Here is a 20,218-nt window from a genome sequence, read left to right as displayed (position 1 = left end):
TGTCACCTTAGACTGATCGAGCAGTTTCTGAACTTCTTTCAGGACACAGTTGTCTTGTTTTTTTACATAGGTACCATCTGCAGAACAGACTGCTGTCTTTTTTCCAACTTTGTTTTCCTCACAAGGTACCTCAGCTTTGAAATCTAATATTCCATTACCATAGACATCATCGAAGCATACAAAATCTGAAAAAAAGAAAAGTTTTAATTCACCTTAAAAGAATACTTTTATCATTACTTTGACATATCTTTATCTGGATAGCATTAAATGCTAAATGTTCAAATGTTTGGATAAGTATTCACCGGTTTCGGTGAAGTCCAGTGTGATGTTACGTTCAACTAATGTCTTGTTTTCCAATTGACAGCTGAACATTTGGGTCCCATTAGTACAGTTCCTAGGTATTACGTACTCATAGGTGATCTTGTTACCCAGAACTAAATGAAAACATTGACAAAAGTTAACTTTTGGCGAGTAGTGCAGTATAAATATTTGATCTTTCCATCCATCCATCCATCCATCCATCCATCCATCCATCCCTTAACCCAAGGAGCCAGAACCCATCACAGCCTGACACTTGGCCAGAAGAGAGATAAAACAGGTTACCAGTCATTTACTGGGCTAACACACAAAGACAGAGAACCAAACAGCCAGTTTAGAGTCACCAATCAATCTAACATACTGTAATTGCCTTTGGACTGTGGGACATTTACCTTGCCCAAAGTCTTTAAACTTGACTTTATAGGTACCATTAACGGAGCATTCCAGCGTCACAGATTCATTTTTACAATGCACAAGACGTTTGAGTGGTTTCACTAGGATATCAGGTTTTTCCTCTGCTTTGGGCTCTCCTGTCTGTCTGAAATATGACTCTCCAAATTTCAACTTACATTCATAAAGTCCTGAAATGAAAGACAATTATCATCATCATCATAGTACAATGTACAAAAATACAAATACGATGGCCTGACGGTAAACACACCACACGTTTTGCTTTAACTGGTTTGAATATTGTTGATTATCTCAAAAGATGGTAAGTGTATTCTTAATATTCTGGACAGTAACAAGAATCAGTAGGAATTCTAGTGGTGGACAAGCTAGATAGTTAATAACTTGATCAGTGCAGCAGTGGAACAGTGTATTACTCAAATTGCAACAGAGATTCGAGATTTTGTCTTTACTGCAACAAGGTTAATAGTTCAGCCGCTAGTTTGTACAAAAAATAAATAAATATATTTTTACAACAGATAGTACATTGTATCTATCTATATCTATTTTGGGGCATTGCGTCAGAATAAACCATGGTTGCAATGGCAAACCAATTAGGTCAGACCTCAAATAAAAGTCTCAAGCAACATGTCCATTTTAGATGTGTGTATTTTGGGAAGGAAACTATGTACCATAACATACTCCATTTATTTCTTACCTTCATCACCTTTTAAAAAACTCTTCACAGTTAAATTCGATTGTCCATTTTCTTCTGAAACAGTGTGTTGGTCATCAAAAACTATGAGTTTGCTATTACGTGTCCACTCAGCTGTCCAGTTTTTACCTAAATTCTGTGGTGGAGGTCCACACTTCACAATCATAGTTTGTCCAAAGAAAAAAGTTTTGTTTGGATAAAAGTCTAAAGTCCCGCCTTTATGAGAAGGACACAAAAGTCATGAAATTATTACAGAATGTTTCTGACACAAAGATCAGGTATGTCTGAGTATGGCTATTTAGAAAGCGCAAAAAATTTATTAGACTGTCTTACCTTCATATATCATTGAGTAGCTTTTAGCCAGCTCACCAAATATCCCAGTTTTTACATTTTCAATTTCTTCAGCATTGATAAAAGGAGCTTCAACTTCATACTGAGCAATTGTGCTTCCATTCCTGCAATACAGAATAGAATCCAAATGAAAACTCCATCACTAGGAGACATAATATTTAGAAGCATATCATATCTACTCAAGAGCATCATTGTTAATCATCATTAACCAATCACTTAAAGAATCTATTATAACAATAATGATCAAATTATTACAATTCTTCATTGTCATCTCATATGGTACTTACAAAAATACACAGTCCAAAATTAAATGTTGTTTCTCACCAGCTTCTGACAGTGCAAATAACAGCAAAAATAAAATAGAAATAAACTAAAAGTTCTTATTTACTTAAAATCAAAACACAGTGACTAGGTAGCATTTTCACCTAAAGTTATAGCCTTCAGGAGTTTACCAAAGGTTAAACAAGTCAATGGTAAGCGAATGAAGCCTGTCTCGCTCCCAACAGGGGTCTGTATGCTGAAAATCCCATATGTAACTTCGACAGGAGCGACCCGCTTCTGAAGTGTCGTGATGCGCGAGAAGAGTCGTTTGTGTTTACGGCACTTAGCTAGGTACTGTATGCTAGCTGTAGTTGTAGGCTATGTGTTCGCTTGCGTTGAGGAGCCAACACCAAGCGTTTCATATTCTGCCTTTCACAGACTGAATATGAAACGTTCGATGTTGGCACGATGTTTGTGAAATTTCTCCAAGCGTGATCTTGTTCATCTACCATAGTGATCTGCGTTTCAGATCGTAAAGAGACAGGTGATGACGGTGCTCTAATTCCTCCTGAGTTCGAGACGTAGCCTAGCTTCAGAAATACACGGACTGACCTGATTAGAATAAGAATAGCATTTTGATCCGAACAAGAATAGTTATCTACAAATGAAAATTGATTAATTTGTGATTGTAATCGGAATAGTATAGAGCTAGTCTGCGTTTATTGCGGCGTGTATGTTGGTAGTGCCTGCGCGCATCTGTCTAAGATGTAACTTTTGTAAGTGTCTGCTAATACAAAGGAATCACTCCACGAATACACCATGATGAGGGAAGAATCCCATTCAAGATCAGCAACAGTCCATCCATACATTCATACATCCATTATCTGCCGCTTGTCCGGGGATCGGGTCGCGGGGACAGCAGCCTGAGCAGAGAAACCCAGACGAGCTGTCCCCGGCCACTTCCTCCAGCAACAGGATTATAGCATATTATCTTGAGTTCTTTCTTCAGAAAATCTCTGATTGTAGTATCTTACGTGGGCAGTCTACACTTGTGAATCAGATGACCTAACTGCACTGACTAAATAACACAACGGCACCATTCGCCACAATGTTTAGTTAGTGGGTGTGTACAGGTGGGCATTTTTATGACAGTGTAGAATTTCAGTTTGACCAATAGAGATCGCTATACTGCCGCTAAACTACCTTGTATCCCTTCAAAGTAACTAAAGTAATACATTGTCAGTACAGAACATAGAACATAGACACACTCTTGAGCAGCAGCCCCATGTTTATATGTACAGAAAATTCATATAAATACATATCTGTATATATATAGATATGTATGTTCATTTTCTGTTCCTGCATAAATAGATAGATACATATAATCTAAGTAAAAAATTACTTAAAGAGTAAAATCAAAAGACTTAGCTCACCGGATATTCAGAAGCTTTACTGACAGTAGATTTTTAATGTGCTCCCGACATTTACTTTTAATCTGTTTGAAAAACAGACACAGAAATAGTAGAATAATAATCACATACTGTACATTCAGTGAAACAGTGTATTAAAAATAAAATATACTGACAGAAATGAATTAGGACTTACAACTTCTTCAATGGCTTTGTACAATGGATCGCTTGGAGTATTGTAGGACTCCTTGAAAGGCAAGTTCATGAAAAGGTCCAACCTTTCTTTCCTACCAGGCGTTGGTGTTGTTGCTGTTGCTGTCGTAGTCACTGGCAAAGTGGTTGTCAGATTTGATGTTATGTTTTGCATTGTTGTCGTTATTGATGTAGTTGATGTCACTGTAAGATAAAATAAGATCAATCAAAATAAAATTAAGTAAAATAAAATAAAATAAAACTAAATAAAATAAACGGTTTAAAGCCAGTAATTATTCTTTAGTTCAGCAACTCCACAGTATTGAAAAGAAAAGTAAACATTTTCCTACCAGGCGTTGTTGTTGTTGCTGTTGCTGTCGTAGTCACTGGCAAATTGGTTGTCAGCTTTGATGTTATGTTTTGCATTGTTGTCATTATTGATGTAGTTGATGTCACTGTAAGATAAAATAAGATCAATCAAAATAAAATTAAGTAAAATAAAATAAAACTAAATAAAATAAACGGTTTAAAGCCAGTAATTATTCTTTAGTTCAGCAACTCCACAGTATTGAAAAGAAAAGTAAACATTTTCCTACCAGGCGTTGTTGTTGCTGTTGTTGTCGTAGTCACTGGCAAAGTGGTTGTCAGATTTGATGTTATGTTTTGCATTGTTGTCGTTATTGATGTAGTTGATATCACTGTAAGATAAAATAAGATCAATCAAAATAAAATTAAGTAAAATAAAATAAAACTAAATAAAATAAACGGTTTAAAGCCAGTAATTATTCTTTAGTTCAGCAACTCCACTGTATTGAAAAGAAAAGTAAACATTTTCCTACCAGGCGCTGTTGTTGTTGCTGTTGTTGTCGTAGTCACTGGCAAAGTGGTTGTCAGATTTGATGTTATGTTTTGCATTGTTGTCATTATTGATGTAGTTGATGTCACTGTAAGATAAAATAAGATAAAATAAGATAAATCAAAATTAAATTAAATAAAATAAAACTAAATAAAATAAACGGTTTAAAGCCAGTAATTATTCTTTAGTTCAGCAACTCCACTGTATTGAAAAGAAAAGTAAACATTTTCCTACCAGGCGCTGTTGTTGTTGCTGTTGTTGTCGTAGTCACTGGCAAAGTGGTTGTCAGATTTGATGTTATGTTTTGCATTGTTGTCATTATTGATGTAGTTGATGTCACTGTAAGATAAAATAAGATAAAATAAGATAAATCAAAATTAAATTAAAGAAAAGAAAAGAAAACTAAATAAAATAAACGGTTTAAAGCCAGTTATTATTCTTTAGTTCAGCAAATCCACAGTGAAGAAAAGAAAAATAAATATGTTCATCCGAAACATTTAATTAATCATGCCAGTTGGCGGTAGAGTAGAGAAGGTTGGCATGACTGTTGTCACTGTTGAAATAACTGAAAATAAAAAAAAACAGCAGTATCTTTTTTCCCCGCGGTTTTTCACCTTTTTCCCCATTCAGAACGAGCTACAACTAATGGTAACAGATTATGCAAGTCTAACTTGCTTGCTGGTAGTCTTATTCTTCAACAAACTATTCTACATATGGACACTAAACAATACAGTTTTAATTGCCAATTAAAAAGCTACTACAAAAAAGCAAATTACAATACATTACCAATAATAATATGAATGTGGCAAGGGATCTTTATTCATATAGCGCATTTCATACCACAGGCAACTCAATGTGCTTGCAATCTCCTGCAGTACTATAATCAACTGCAGGAGATTGCAGGACATTATTACAAATCATCCAAAGATTAAAAAAAAAACAACAAACAAACAAATAAAAAAAATGTGAGGCTTCCAGGCTTTATGAGAGATTATTGCCCCAGGACATGGAGCTTGCCCAGTACTTGTGATGTCACTCTGATGACATGGATATCTTATTCACTTCACTTCACTTTTTATTTTCTCACGACCACATAAGTGGTATGGAGCACAAACACATATCAAACAACATTAACAAGAAAACGCAGCAAATGATCTGCAAATATAATATCAAGGACTGGGTTCTGATTAGGTGAACAGGAGCAAAACTGCATCATCACGCCATACTATTACAAGAGATACTCTGATAGCTGTTCAGTCTTTGCAGGGGTTCACAGAGCAAGTGGCGATAGTCAGAGTCTTAGACACAGACCTTCATCTTTAACATTTCACAAGTCATACCAGTTGGTGTTGGAGAAGATGCTGCTGTTGTGTTTGGAAAAGCTGTTACTGTGGTCATCGTCACTGTAAATAAAACAATCAGCCTTATAAGCATGAAAAAGGATTTAGATAAAAAGTTGAATAGCTACAGGGGTTATTCCAGAAAGTAAGTGTTGGAGAAACTCTTGGTTTGTTTCCTCTGATAAATTACCAATAATTTGTTATGCTGTGATCAGTCAGGAAAAAGGAACCTTTTTAGATGAGAATGATTGTGGTCTGAAATTAGTTTTTAAGATTCTACTTCTGGAGTAAAAATAAATTTTATACATTTTTATAAATTCAAAATAATTTTTGAACTGAGACCTTTCCAGTTGGAAAAATCTCAAAATCAATATTGTTGGTTTGGGCTGCACTTTTAATTATAGGTCCATAACCCAATGTATTCAATTTATTCAATTCATATTTTCATTTTCATTTGTGTGAAATGTATTTTCTGCAACCAGGTTACGACTAATAAACAAGTTATAATTCCAATGTAGTATAGTCAAAAGATCCAGTAGGATTCCAGCTATGGATTATGCTGAATAAAATGTAACAGCACTTTCTTATTGACCCCTATCTAATCTCTCTTTACACAAATATACATTGGCATACATTTATATTTGTAGATCATTTGTATAGAAATGGAGCTGCTATCAGTGCACTTGTTGCCAGTGGTGAATCACAGTATTGGAGCCCCAGTAATGATTGCATTTTTCAAAACACGTTTGAATGTTTAATTCAGAGTTAACATAGAAGTCGCTCAACTAACTCCATTCAGCTGTTCTGAAACAAAAAAATATTTACTAACCGTATTTGTTGAATTGTAAAAATAAGCTAAATGTTTTTCATACCAGGAGGTGGTGTGGGACATAAAGAGACATCTGTGGAGCAACAAACAGAACAGAATTGTTTAATTTGGTGGTCAGAAACCAAACACCCTTCAATTGTAGTTAGCATCAGAGTATTGAGACATAATTATTATCTGTGTATTAACACAGTTTGCAATAGAGTTTCAGATTCTATTGCAAACTCTATTGGGTAGCTGTAGGCCAAAAGGAAGATCAGTTGTCTGCCAACCAGAAGGTCAGCAGTTCTACTCCCAGCTTACCTGGACCATATGTCAAATTGTCCTTGGGTAAGACATACGGTGGTTCCAATGTGTCAATCGGTGTTTCAGTGTGTTTCATAAAGAAAAAAGCACTGTGTGGCCTATAACATTATAACTAGACTAGAAACGTGCAATATAAGGACAGTTCATTACTCTTTTTTTCTCATCAATATACAGTCACTTCTCCAGAGTGCTGAAGATCTCATGCTCATGCTCATCAAAGCTTTTCAAATCAACAAGTCAAATTTCATATTCATTGTGATGATTTACCACTGAATGAGACCCCAACATACTGTATGGGTAACTTAAGAGACATATTTTTAAACAGGATTTTTTTGCCTTATGTGCACTTAAGAAGGATTGTAGAAGCATTCCTTGAACACGGATCAAGGACATCACATTTCTCTGACCAACTGAAATATAACAGAGGAAATGCAGACACTCAAATATTCTTACTAATTACTTATAACTTGCCTGTGTTACTTACAACCAGAAACAAAAATTCTATAGGAATCACCACATGAATATGATGTATATACTTATATAAAACTTGTTAAACTTAAATTAAAATAAACTTATATTAAAAAACGTATGGTCCCTAACTCTGTCATCACTGATTAATTAAAAGGTAAAACCACATGCAGAAGCAGTGTGTGGAAAAAACAACTTCAGGAGCACAATTGTTAACCTTTAACATGCCTTCAGATCAAATCCTCTGTACAGACTGAAATTAAAAGTTAAGTATTTAACCTTAAAAATGTTTAAAGACATGGATGAATAGGAAGCTGTTGTACTGTGTCATTGTGGTATTTTGACTAAAGCATGTAACAGACATTGTGTCTTTGAAGATAACTTGAGTGTGTAGATTTATTAGAATAAAAATGACTGAATCTATGTCATGTTTAGTCTGAAACACCACAAAATGCAGGAAACTAGAAAGGGTCTGAAAACTGTACTGTACTACATTGTAATGTAAGACATATGAGCTGTTTGTAAAAGCTTTGTGGACAAAGATACATATTTCATATTACAGTTACTAAACAGGAATGCTTACCTGTGATTGGCTGACAGAATTCTCTGTCAGGAGGAAGTCCATTTATGCAGCTACATCTTTGACTGCTTGTATTACTGCAGTGACCATAAACAATACACTTGTTACATGACCAGGCATACTCATCCTCGCATTGGCACTGCAGTCCTCCAGTGGAATTTGGATAACATCCTAATAAAGACATTTCAATTAATGTAAGTATATACACTGTTTACAATCAGGATTAAATCCAAACATCAGTAAATGAAAAAGCAGATGTTCTTACCTGTGGTGAAGTTCAGGTCCACTAATATTAAGGACTGTGAGATGTTTCGGGGGAATGAGACATTATTCAGATTGTTCCTGAAAATGTCCATGAAACCAGATGACACACTGGAGAGCGGGATGTGCAATTCAAGGACTACATCATTGTCCACTGGGTCTATAGAGGTGAGCAGGAGAGAATCCATCACATCAATTTGTCATGATCTTGCAAACCAAGATTCACAGGGATATTTTAGAATAAAGGTTCCAGGTTGGCAAACTGTGTTGAACTTAGCTTAAGTACAGTTTACATGATGGAAAATAGAAGAAGCTTGAGTAAAATACTGATTTCCAGGTCAAATATATTTATTATCTTTATAATAATTATATTTATTAAATTAAAGCTGCATACTTAAAATAAATTCTAAATTCATAAAAAAGCGAGAGATATCTAAAATTTTGCTTCACATTTTATAGTGCAAGTGCCAACATTCAGAAGCTCACATACTAACTGCCATCTTTAAGAAATAATGAGCCATACCAATTGGTGCTTCGAATGGCTTTTGTTGATGCTGAGTGGTGTCAACAACAAAAAATAAGTTGTGTTGGAATCCTTAGAAGCCATTTTTCTTTTAAAATGAAATCAGTAACCACAATGGTGTATTAATGAGTTGCATTAATCAGACTTGAGTTTATGGGAATTAGTTTATCCTTTTAAGAAAGAAAGGTAACAGGAAACTAACAGATACTCTGGTATTATATCACTTTGTGAACTTGATAAAGAAAGGTTGTTGTCAACAAAAACTAAGTTTTTCCTGGGTCCACCACTTCTGCTGCACCTGAACAGGACTTAAAATCCTGGTTAGACATTTGCTTGTCATCCAAGTTTGTAACATGTCCACACGGTATTTTATTTGTTACGTTATGACATAAGACAAGTCAGCCATGACTGCTGTGACTGGAATTTCTGCCTTGAATCTGTACTGTAAAAAAATCTGGTACATTACAAATGTTATTTTACAGTTTCTTCCAGTACTTTTGAAATATGGGAAAACATCAAAAATATTATAGATATTGACTGTGATGTGAAACATTTACATGTTTAATGTAAAGTAACATGAAAAACTGTGGCTGTGAAAATACATTAAACTTCCATATTTTAAAGATAATTTTGCTTAATTTTACACAAAAAGACAGTTATAATACATTTTCAAATTCATCATAATTTTGCAGACATTTTTTATTTTATTTAACAATCAAGCTGTTAAATTCAGGTTTAATACTGTTGATACCCTTCTAAAATGAGATACAATTAGTGAGACACTGAAGGCTCAGAGGGTTTTGATGGGTGCCGTGTATATTCACTACTCGGACTTCACTACAGATAAACGTAGTGGGTAACAGTATAAAGCATAATGAAACAAAAAAAAACAACCCTTCTTTAGAGATATTTCGAGACACAGACCTGGATAAATGTACTTTACATCTAATGCAATAAAATTATATATAGTGTGACAGCCCTCAGGCCTACCTGTTTGTTTTGGCTGGCAGTATTGGTTGTCTGCCGGGAGGTCATTAATGCATCCACATGTGTTACCAATAATGCGATCACAGGCTCCATGGCTAATGCAGTTGTTATAAGACCAAGCATAGCTCTCCTCACATCTGCACTGGTATACTGTCATGTTTGATGAACATACTATGGAGAAATACAGAACCAAACAATTATCAATTTTTAATGATTATGTCTGCAGGTAATGTCAGAATATGCAATACTAACCTATAGCAAACAGTGGAGTGATAAAATATAAGAATGTTATACCTGTTGTGGTGTTAATGCTGGTAATTTCAGCAGTGCTGTTGATCAGTATGGGTAGGCTGAGTGAGTTTAAAAGCACTCTGAGACTCTCCAGTTCAGAGAGGCTTATAACAACTTGGAGCTCGTAATCAGTGGCATTTGGGAGTGCTAGAATTGGAAAAAAAATATATAATGAGATACTGCATCACTGTTGAACTGATAATCCTTCCTTCAATAACAAGGATAGGATAGATCTAGTAAGAGAATGTCAAAGTTCTTTGCAATGACTCACTTGCTCTTTTTTCTCTGCCATGAAGACTAGAGGTTTTGATACCAATCAGTTCCTGGAATAATTAATAGATGAGTTCAACTCTGCATTCTAGCTACAAAGAGCAATATCTACAACCATTTACCAGTTTATAAATAGACAAGTGCTATGTGTACTATAGCAGTTCTTAGAGTATGTTTTGTGATGTGGCCAAATCACAACCCTTTTAGTTTCACATTGTAAGCACTACAACCTTTTATATTAAGTCTTAATCTTACCTCAAAGAAGACAGTCAAAGACGTTCTGTATCCCTGCTTCTCAAGACTGTAGCATACAACCAGAAGAATAACGGCAAACTGTACTGCCTTTGGTAATGCCATCCTGACTACAGCGAGGAAATAATGAACATCATAAACTAAGTTAGATAACATGTATACATTCATGTAATGTGGGAATAAACTGTGTAGACAGTAGATTCTAAAAGATAGAATTGATGCTTGAGGTGTTATGTAAGGCTGTACTAGATCATTATCTTTGTTCAAAACGCTACCAGGAAGCTCACAATGAAAGAATGCAATACCTTTTCTGACTTGACCTGTTTTTGGAATTTCCTCGATTGGCTTTTGTTTTCAGTTGGCTGGAGAGCCTTGGTAAGCTCCACTGACTACAGATAAGGCTAATGCCCAATATAATAATGGCCAGCTAGAAAGATTTAGATCAATAGTTCCACATTTATGGAATACAACCTGGATGAGTAGGACAAACCTGAATTGTAAAAAGTCCTTGTCTTATGGAAGGTAACTGTGTGTTGGCACACTTTATAGGGACCTTAATGGCCCTAACTATCAAATAAAGTTGCCTCAGGCATCTTCTGCACTGGCTAAATATGGAAAAAGTGTATTCCACATTGTTATCTGTCATGCTGGATCCTTAGCTGTGTTTTAAAAACCTGCCCACAGTCTTAAAGATGCACTGAAACGAATGTTCATCTATCATTCAAATGAAATTTTTGTCTTTTTCTAAAACCATCAATCCAACTTGAACTAAATTTTCCGGGCATAACTGGTTAAAACGGCCATTTAAAAGTGTGAATTATGTGGCCTTTGGTGCGAAATTGGCCACATGACCGTGACGTCATAGGGTTGACTCCCTTATTTGCTAGTATGGCTGGTTGCGATAATAACATACATTTGATGGACCTCTATCTCATAAAGGAACCAAAATTCTGATACAAACATCAGCAGGTCGAAAGAACACACCTCTAACATTATGTGGAAAATCTTTCATTGAATTTAAGCCACACAAATCGATGTAATATCTATATTGTAGAGGCTCTCTGCACCTCCCGTATGGATAATGGAAATGAAAGAAAGTTACCATTTTCAGCACAGGATCGGCGGCACAAAACAGCCATCGCTCCTACTACACGCTGATTATTATTAAGATGTTATCAATCAAATGACACAATAGTGTATGTTTGCTGTGGTAAACTGGAAAAGATTTGAACATGCCGGTTTCGCAGATTTGGCATTCTGCTGCGCTGTCTTTGACACGTTGAAACCTAACGAAGGGGCACTTTGAAATCCAGCCACTTAAAAAAAAACGTATGTGATAATAACATGGTTTTAATGTAAGCTTAATAAACAATGGCATGGATTAACGGGTCGGAGCAGCGGCGTCGAACAGGGGGGAAAAGTCAGACTGATTCACAGGGTCCAGCCTACAGGGGGGGCCCTAAGGGAAATTTTCTTCTTCTTTCGTTTTTTAAAAATCATTTTTTAAATAATATCAATATATGTTGGTAATTTATAAAAATCCAATGTTCTCTGGAAATACATCTGTTGAAATGTATATCCCAGCCTGCAAATAGGCTATAATCTATATCAGACACCCCCATTATTAGTGCGCATTGGTTTAGTCCGCCCTCTGGCGGACTTTTGATTGTACATGCGCCATAAATTTCACTCACTTCATTATTAGGCATTAAACGCAGCAGCCGGCACATGAAAGATGTCATCCAAAAAAAATCAGGCTTTCAGAAAAGAAAAGAAAGGCAAGAGAGACAAAATGAAGGAAAGCAACTGCTTACTTATTTCTTTCCCAAGAAAGGTGAGCCCAAATGTCAAAATTACAGCCTACAGTAACTGATTATCCCATTCACATTCCGTTGCATACCACTGTGATACCAGCCATAGCCGTAGCCAGCTATGAGGAAAGCGAGGTCTGGACCTCGGTAATTTTCAGGGATTTTTTATTTATTTATTTTTTTAATCTCGGTTTTCGCATACACGTTTCAATTGACGTTTGTGTTTACATCACTTTCGTGAATGTGTGACTGCGTGGTACCATTTGAAAGGTCTGTCTCTGCCCTTCCAACGGTGTGTATAACACGTGTAAGTACCGTCAACATAGTAGCTGCATACCAGCAATCAGTAATGGAAAAATTAGACGAATTTGACGAACGATTTCCTCGGCCACTCTGCAGTGCAGCGGCGATTGCTATATACTGACGGAAAGCTCTGCTCGAGCTCTTTAGAATGATATGATTGTTATATCGATGTCATGTATGGTTCGTGAATAAAGAAGACAGCACCTTGTTATAGCAATGCACATTTATGTAGGCTGGAGACAATTTTCCACATCTAATTTAGTGAATGAATTCAATATAGCCCATAAATCTTTATAGGTTGTTTAGCAACAGCTATAGCCTACAATATGCATCTATCCATCTATATTTAACTCTATTTTTTATATTGGTTAGTTAGCCTTACTCTATGCCTGGCCAAATGGCCTTTGCTTGTACCAAACATTTGTATAGGCTTGCATTGGGAAATAATCAGGTTCTTTTTAGCTATGGGTTCTTGTTACATTATAATGGTTTATTTTGCTACTAGCCTCAATGTGCAACACTGCTATATATTAAAAACTATATAATTTAATATATATTGTAAAAATTTCGGCGCGCGCTATGCGCGCGCATCTTGAAGCTCACCTATTCCTGAATCCTGGCTACGGCCCTGATAGCAGCCGAAGTCAAATAATTAAAAAAATAATCTCTCATTTTGTTGGCTACCACATAATTGTGAAATAGAAGCCATATTTGTCTTAAATGTATTTATTTTCAAAATGACTATTAGCCTATACAAGTGTCCCAAAAGCCTAACATAGGGTCGATGTTGGTTCAAATATGCATCGTAGTGGTTGTTCCTGGGGCCCCAAATTTGGTGCTACGCCCCTGGGTCGGAGATCCTCCAGTGCGCGGCCCCGTCTGCGGATCCTCACGGGTCGGCGGCAGGGAGATGGGCACCCGGCCTCGGCACGACTGGCAGCAGCCATCGGTAGGACTGATCCACGGAGCCTCGGATGTCGTAGCCGGCGCAATCACCGGAGAGACCAGACAGCAATTCTAGCTGGATATGTGTGTAGACCGAAGAGCAAAGCGAGCAGTCCCCTGCTTCCGAGCAGCAATTCAGGTGCAGCTATCGGCAGGCGGCAGCGCGCAGTGATACGATCCACCGTGCTCTCAGCCAATAGCAGTGGTCGACACTTGCCTCTCAGAAGCGAACAGTAAGCGAACATTATTATATATAAAAAAAACAAGTCCAGTAATGTCCGATCTGGAAATTTCAGACTCACCTAGCTGTCTTCGCGCCTGAGCAGTAGTTCGAGCAGGGACAGTCTCCGTCGGCACACCAGGTCCAGCGATGTCAATAGTTGGAACAGCTTCAGCTAAAAGACGTCTCCTATTCCCAACCATTCCCGCGATCTCCACATTTTTAGTGAAACAGTTGTGATGGAAATGTACGGAGCACAACACGGATGTTGAGGACACTTCAAAATCACGACGATGCCTCCGTACAAACTGTACCCACCGTGCTCTTGTCTTTGCCTTCTCCTTGTCAGCCTCAGTTCCAGTAGTTTTTGGTTTGGGAAACATGTGCAGAGAGATCCCTTCAGTGAAGCTGCTATTTTTGCAACTAACACCATTTGTTCCTCCAGCAACACAATATTTTCTGCCGTGCTGTGATGTCTTAGCCATAGACGCCGCCATTACAGACTACGAGAACTTCTGTGTCAACCCTATGACGTCACGCATTAAAAAAAGAATTCGCACAAAAAGACAAAATGTGGCTCCTTTTGAGCCCGTTTTAACATAACTTCCCGGATAAATTATTATCCAGACAATATCTCATTTTAATCGCAAGGCTTGGAACCTTTAGAATCAGCAGCAAAAACTGTGAAATTCCAACAATTAAAATTTGTTTCATAAGCACTTTAATCAAAAACGTAATCAAAGAAACTGAGAAACTTTTAGAACCGAGGGAATGAATGACAACAAGGAAGTACAAAAACAATAGCTGATACATGAAACCCCACCCCTTCCAGCCTCCTTATAATGACCCTGTATTTTCTTCATAAATTACCACTTTATTGTTAGGGTTGCAGTCTTTGCTGTCATTGTCTAATAATTGCCTGCTGTGTGCAACAAAAGATACTTTGTGTGCCACAGATGCCAGTGCCTTTGACAGATAGGGGGAAATTTGATGCCCCTGGGATGATGAAGATGATAAATTGTTCAAAATCAAGAGAGGGGGGTAGTTGGTGGTCGGTGGCGTAGTGGGTTAAGCAGCTGCCCCATGTACAGAGGTTACAGTTCTCGCTGCAGCTGGCCCCGGTTCAAATCCTGCATCGGACGGCCCTCTCTCTGCCCCCTGCTTCCTGTCTCTCTTCAACTGTCCTATCCATTAAAGGCATAAAAATCCCCCCCCAAAAAAATCAAGGGAGGAATAAAACCACCTTAATTCAGAGAGTTCCTTTTAAATAATTTGTTCTGAAGTGCAGCAAAGTCCGACTGGTGACACGTCATCTCCACAACATTCTGCCGAAGTTTACAGCCACAACAATACAAGACAGCATCAGTACAAGTCTCTTCTTAAGTGGACCAGTTTAATCCCAGACTTAAACCAAGCAACTAACCCGTTGAGGAAAGACCTGAAGATGACGGTTCTCAGACAGATCAAGACTTTTTAATAGATTCATCAGGATATAAAGCAAGGGAAGATTCATAAGAAGATATGTTTTTCATTGATTTAAGATCTAAACACTGACGACATTCATCAGCAAAAGTGTTGATGACTCAGTAACCACAATAATAATGGCCTGAAAGAATGGAGAGCCATAAAAGAAGCCTTTAGGTAAGTTGACAGGGAAGCATAGAGCGCTACCAGAGTGAGACTGAAAGACATCAAGGAAGTGTTTCAGGTCTGAAAAAAACCTTTGGTATGTAAACTGCAGTTCCTGTACTTCATGTTTTCCAAGCAATGGGGACATTGTCAGTTTTGAGGCTCTCTGCTTTCACAGTCAATACTGCTGTCTGTAAAGTGCATGCTTAGTTGATAAAAGTCCACTAGACTAGACTGCATATTAGTGTATCCTAGTGATTGGTAAATTGAATCCTGAAGCTGAGATGACACAAAGGAATAAATTTAGTATTTATCTTAATTTCTTTCTCTTATCATCCATGCAGCTTTAACCTGTACAGCACTTTGGTCAGCCCCGGTTGTTTTTAAATGCGCTCTATAGATAAAAGTTGAGTTGAGTCAGTTAAATCATCATGTTTGCTGACTGAAATCTTTTTCACTGAATCTCAATTAATGAGATACTATCACTCTCCCAACTCAGGCAATTTTAACAGTTAGTCCTTCAGTTTATCATCTCAACACTGCATTCTTTTTAAATGATATATTCAGCATTTCCTGGTTAACTGCACTTGTTTGAAACTCTTCTTCCCCGTGACCTTTGTGAAACCGGTTTTTGAAAAGTGTGAAAACTTTTTTTATTTTGTCATACAGTCACACAGTGCACATGACTTAAAAATAAATACTGCTGGGGTGGTCGGTGGCGTAGTGGGTTAAGCAGCCACCCCATGAACAGCCACCCCATGAACAGAGGCTACTAGTCCTCGCTGCAGCTGGCCCCGGTTTGAATCCCACACCGAGCGGCCCTTTGCTGCATGTCTTCCCCATCTCCCTGCTTCCTGTCTCTCTGTCCAACTGTCTATCCATTAAAAAGGCATAAAAAGCCCCCAAAAATATTTAAAAAATAAATAAATACTACTGTTTCAAATTTATTTCAAAGTAAACATTCAACCTAGGGTATTTGTGGATTCCTAAGAAATCTCTGATATTAAATGTACAAAGTCATAAATTCCTCAATTGTCATTTTATTTTGAGATGTCTTCACCGACGAGGAATCAAACCAAGACATATGATTAACACTATAATTTTTACAAGTTGCTCTTCAGGATTAGTCCAGTCCAATTTTGACTGCTTTTTCTTTTTTGTGTTTGGCCCCTTGCTCCACATTTCACTTTTTTCCCCAACGTTAATAGGATACAGATCATATAAAAATTATATTAGAGATGACAGATATGGATCTCCAGGATGGATACATACATACTATTCTATAAAAATATGTTTTGCAAAGATTTGATTGAGACACAAATAGGTTTTTGTATCTTGTAAGATGTAACAATTTAGTACAGTCTCATTGAACCCTTTTTTATATTAGCTAGGGTGGTGGCAGTAAATAATTTATATGAGATTTGAAAAAAGTCTTAATTTCTTTAATCTTTTTTAATTTCTCCTGGCTATTCCTTGAACCGAGTAAGTCAGTAAGAAAGTAAGACATCTAAGCACTGTGGTTGAATAGTGAATAGTTTTTGAGGGGAAAAAAAGTCCTCATATGGGGACCAGGTTCTAGTTCACGAGACCCAGAATTCTCATAAGAGAACGCTGCATCTTAAGTGGTCATAGCATATTAGATTTGATTTTTAAAAGTGTGTAGGTGCCAAGAATCAACTTTTTATGATAGTTAACTCTTTGTAAGCATTGTTCTAACCGTTAAATTGGAACCTCTTGGGCAAACTGGCCCAGGCATGAGTTTATCTTTGTTCACTTCTCACTTCAACAACAAAGCAGAAAGTGAAAGTTCACACTTTGTGAAAATGGGTATTTAAAGATTAATCTTTTTGATAGAAGGATTTGGTTCAGTTCAACTAAAAAATGGTGACAATGCTCCTCTTCAATAGCACAATTTAATTAAAATTATTGTTCCGATTAAGCGTGGCTCTGTTTCTTTTTTTCTGCACTGATAGATTTTTAAAAAGCTGAATCTCACCTATAATCATATTCTATTTCAAAATAGAATTTACAAGCTAATACAATCTGTGCATCTTTACTGTTGTTTGTTGCTGAGTTAAAATGTTGATGGTCCTTTAGCTTCTTTTAAAAGTTCTGCTCAAAAGAGAAAAAAATCTCTTTTCCACATCTCAGTTCAACATCTCATTACAATTACTATTTACCTTCACTAAGTACCATCTTGCCTTTTGTTCATTCTGTACACAAGGTGAAATGTTAAGCCAAAGAAAGAAAGCAATATAATCCGTTCCTGGATAACATGCTGCACAGTTGGACTGAAGGGATAAGTAAAAGTCTATAATATATAATAAGAAGAAAGATTTCAAAATGTATCAAGACTAGTTTACCTCTCCTTGTCTTCTGGCTTCAGTAAAGGCTGTTGTCAGGACGACATTTTATTGCACTGGAGCCACAGACTAATTTTCATGTGTACCATACAGAGTATTTGTTAACTTCCCCATATTTTTTGTCTGAGTCACACACTTGTCTGGCCGGTTAAGTGACATGATTCCTGACAAATGCAGATGCACTGGTTTATTCTGCAGCAGAGCAGTTTGATCGGGATGATACTTCTGTTTAAACAGATTTGCATGTCTTGTTAGGTATCTTTGCTCATCAATCTGCTGAGAGAAAGAAAACATGTTCATAGTGTTTAACAGTTATTCTGTATTAATTCAGAGTTGATGATTATTCTTACAAAAATGTTTGCTTCTTTAGGATTGGAGATAATCTAAGAGGAAGAATCAGCAGTTGCATCTGGGTAACAACTCCAAAAGTTTACATCTTCATTTATATATTCCTAACATAAAAGCTCTCCCAAATTAATAATGGTGGCAATACAAGACAGCATCAGTACAAGTCTCTTCTTGAGTGGACCAGTTTAATCCCAGACTTAAACCAAGCAACTAACCCGTTGAGGAAAGACCTGAAGATGACGGTTCTCAGACAGATCAAGACTTTTTAATAGATTCATCAGGATATAAAGCAAGGGAAGATTCATAAGAAGATATGTTTTTCATTGATTTAAGATCTAAACACTGACGACATTCATCAGCAAAAGTGTTGATGACTCAGAAACCACAATAATAATGGCCTGAAAGAATGGAGAGCCATAAAAGAAGCCTTTAGGTAAGTTGACAGGGAAGCATAGAGCGCTACCAGAGTGAGACTGAAAGACATCAAGGAAGTGTTTCAGGTCTGAAAAAAACCTTTGGTATGTAAACTGCAGTTCCTGTACTTAATGTTTTCTAAACAATGGGGACTGTGTCAGTTTTGAGGCACTCTGCTTTCACAGTCAATACTGCTGTCTGTAAAGTGCATGCTTAGTTGATAAAAGTCCACTAGACTAGACTGCATATTAGTGTATCCTAGTGATTGGTAAATTGAATCCTGAAGCTGAGATGACACAAAGGAATAAATTTAGTATTTATCTTAATTTCTTTCTCTTATCATCCATGCTGCTTTAACCTGTACAGCACTTTGGTCAGCCCCGGTTGTTTTTAAATGCGCTCTATAGATAAAAGTTGAGTTGAGTCAGTTAAATCATCATGTTTGCTGACTGAAATCTTTTTCACTGAATCTCAATTAATGAGATACTATCACTCTCCCAACTCAGGCAATTTTAACAGTTAGTCCTTCAGTTTATCATCTCAACACTGCATTCTTTTTAAATGATATATTCAGCATTTCCTGGTTAACTGCACTTGTTTGAAACTCTTCTTCCCCGTGACCTTTGTGAAACCGGTTTTTGAAAAGTGTTAAAACTTTTTTTATTTTGTCATACAGTCACACAGTGCACATGACTTAAAAATAAATACTGCTGGGGTGGTCGGTGGCGTAGTGGGTTAAGCAGCCACCCCATGAACAGCCACCCCATGAACAGAGGCTACTAGTCCTCGCTGCAGCTGGCCCCGGTTTGAATCCCACACCGAGCGGCCCTTTGCTGCATGTCTTCCCCATCTCCCTGCTTCCTGTCTCTCTGTCCAACTGTCTATCCATTAAAAAGGCATAAAAAGCCCCCAAAAATATTTAAAAAATAAATAAATACTACTGTTTCAAATTTATTTCAAAGTAAACATTCAACCTAGGGTATTTGTGGATTCCTAAGAAATCTCTGATATTAAATGTACAAAGTCATAAATTCCTCAATTGTCATTTTATTTTGAGATGTCTTCACCGACGAGGAATCAAACCAAGACATATGATTAACACTATAATTTTTACAAGTTGCTCTTCAGGATTAGTCCAGTCCAATTTTGAATGCTTTTTCTTTTTTGTGTTTGGCCCCTTGCTCCACATTTCACTTTTTTCCCCAATGTTAATAGGATACAGATCATATAAAAATTATATTAGAGATGACAGATATGGATCTCCAGGATGGATACATACATACTATTCTATACAAATATGTTTTGCAAAGATTTGATTGAGACACAAATAGGTTTTTGTATCTTGTAAGATGTAACAATTTAGTACAGTCTCATTGAACCCTTTTTTATATTTAGCTAGGGTGGTGGCAGTAAATAATTTATCTGAGATTTGAAAAAAGTCTTAATTTCTTTAATCTTTTTTAATTTCTCCTGGCTATTCCTTGAACCGAGTAAGTCAGTAAGAAAGTAAGACATCTAAGCACTGTGGTTGAATAGTAAATAGTTTTTGAGGGGAAAAAAAGTCCTATGGGTACCAGGTTCTAGTTCACGAG

General features: G+C 36.8%; 1 protein-coding gene across 1 annotated transcript; it reads right to left on the bottom strand.

Annotated features, from left to right (window-relative positions):
* Positions 1-560: 560 nt before the first annotated feature.
* Positions 561-18,431, bottom strand: LOC142375136 (uncharacterized). Its single transcript, XM_075459068.1, has 19 exons — positions 17,865-18,431; positions 10,597-10,703; positions 10,343-10,394; positions 10,075-10,218; positions 9,784-9,951; positions 8,275-8,430; positions 8,013-8,180; positions 6,702-6,731; positions 5,830-5,892; positions 4,724-4,828; positions 4,473-4,577; positions 4,230-4,331; positions 3,984-4,088; positions 3,638-3,837; positions 3,466-3,527; positions 1,754-1,875; positions 1,424-1,636; positions 689-899; positions 561-573 (listed from the first exon to the last, which is right to left on the bottom strand). The coding sequence occupies exons 2-19, from the start codon at positions 10,696-10,698 to the stop codon at positions 561-563; spliced, it is 2,121 nt and encodes a 706-aa protein (XP_075315183.1). The 5' UTR covers positions 10,699-10,703; positions 17,865-18,431.
* Positions 18,432-20,218: the final 1,787 nt, after the last annotated feature.

The sequence above is a fragment of the Odontesthes bonariensis genome, chromosome 24 (genome assembly GCF_027942865.1).
Source record: "Odontesthes bonariensis isolate fOdoBon6 chromosome 24, fOdoBon6.hap1, whole genome shotgun sequence".
NCBI classification, from domain to species: Eukaryota; Metazoa; Chordata; class Actinopteri; order Atheriniformes; family Atherinopsidae; genus Odontesthes; species Odontesthes bonariensis.
Note: the sequence above shows the minus strand (reverse complement) of the source record. Positions and strands in the feature narration are given on the sequence as shown.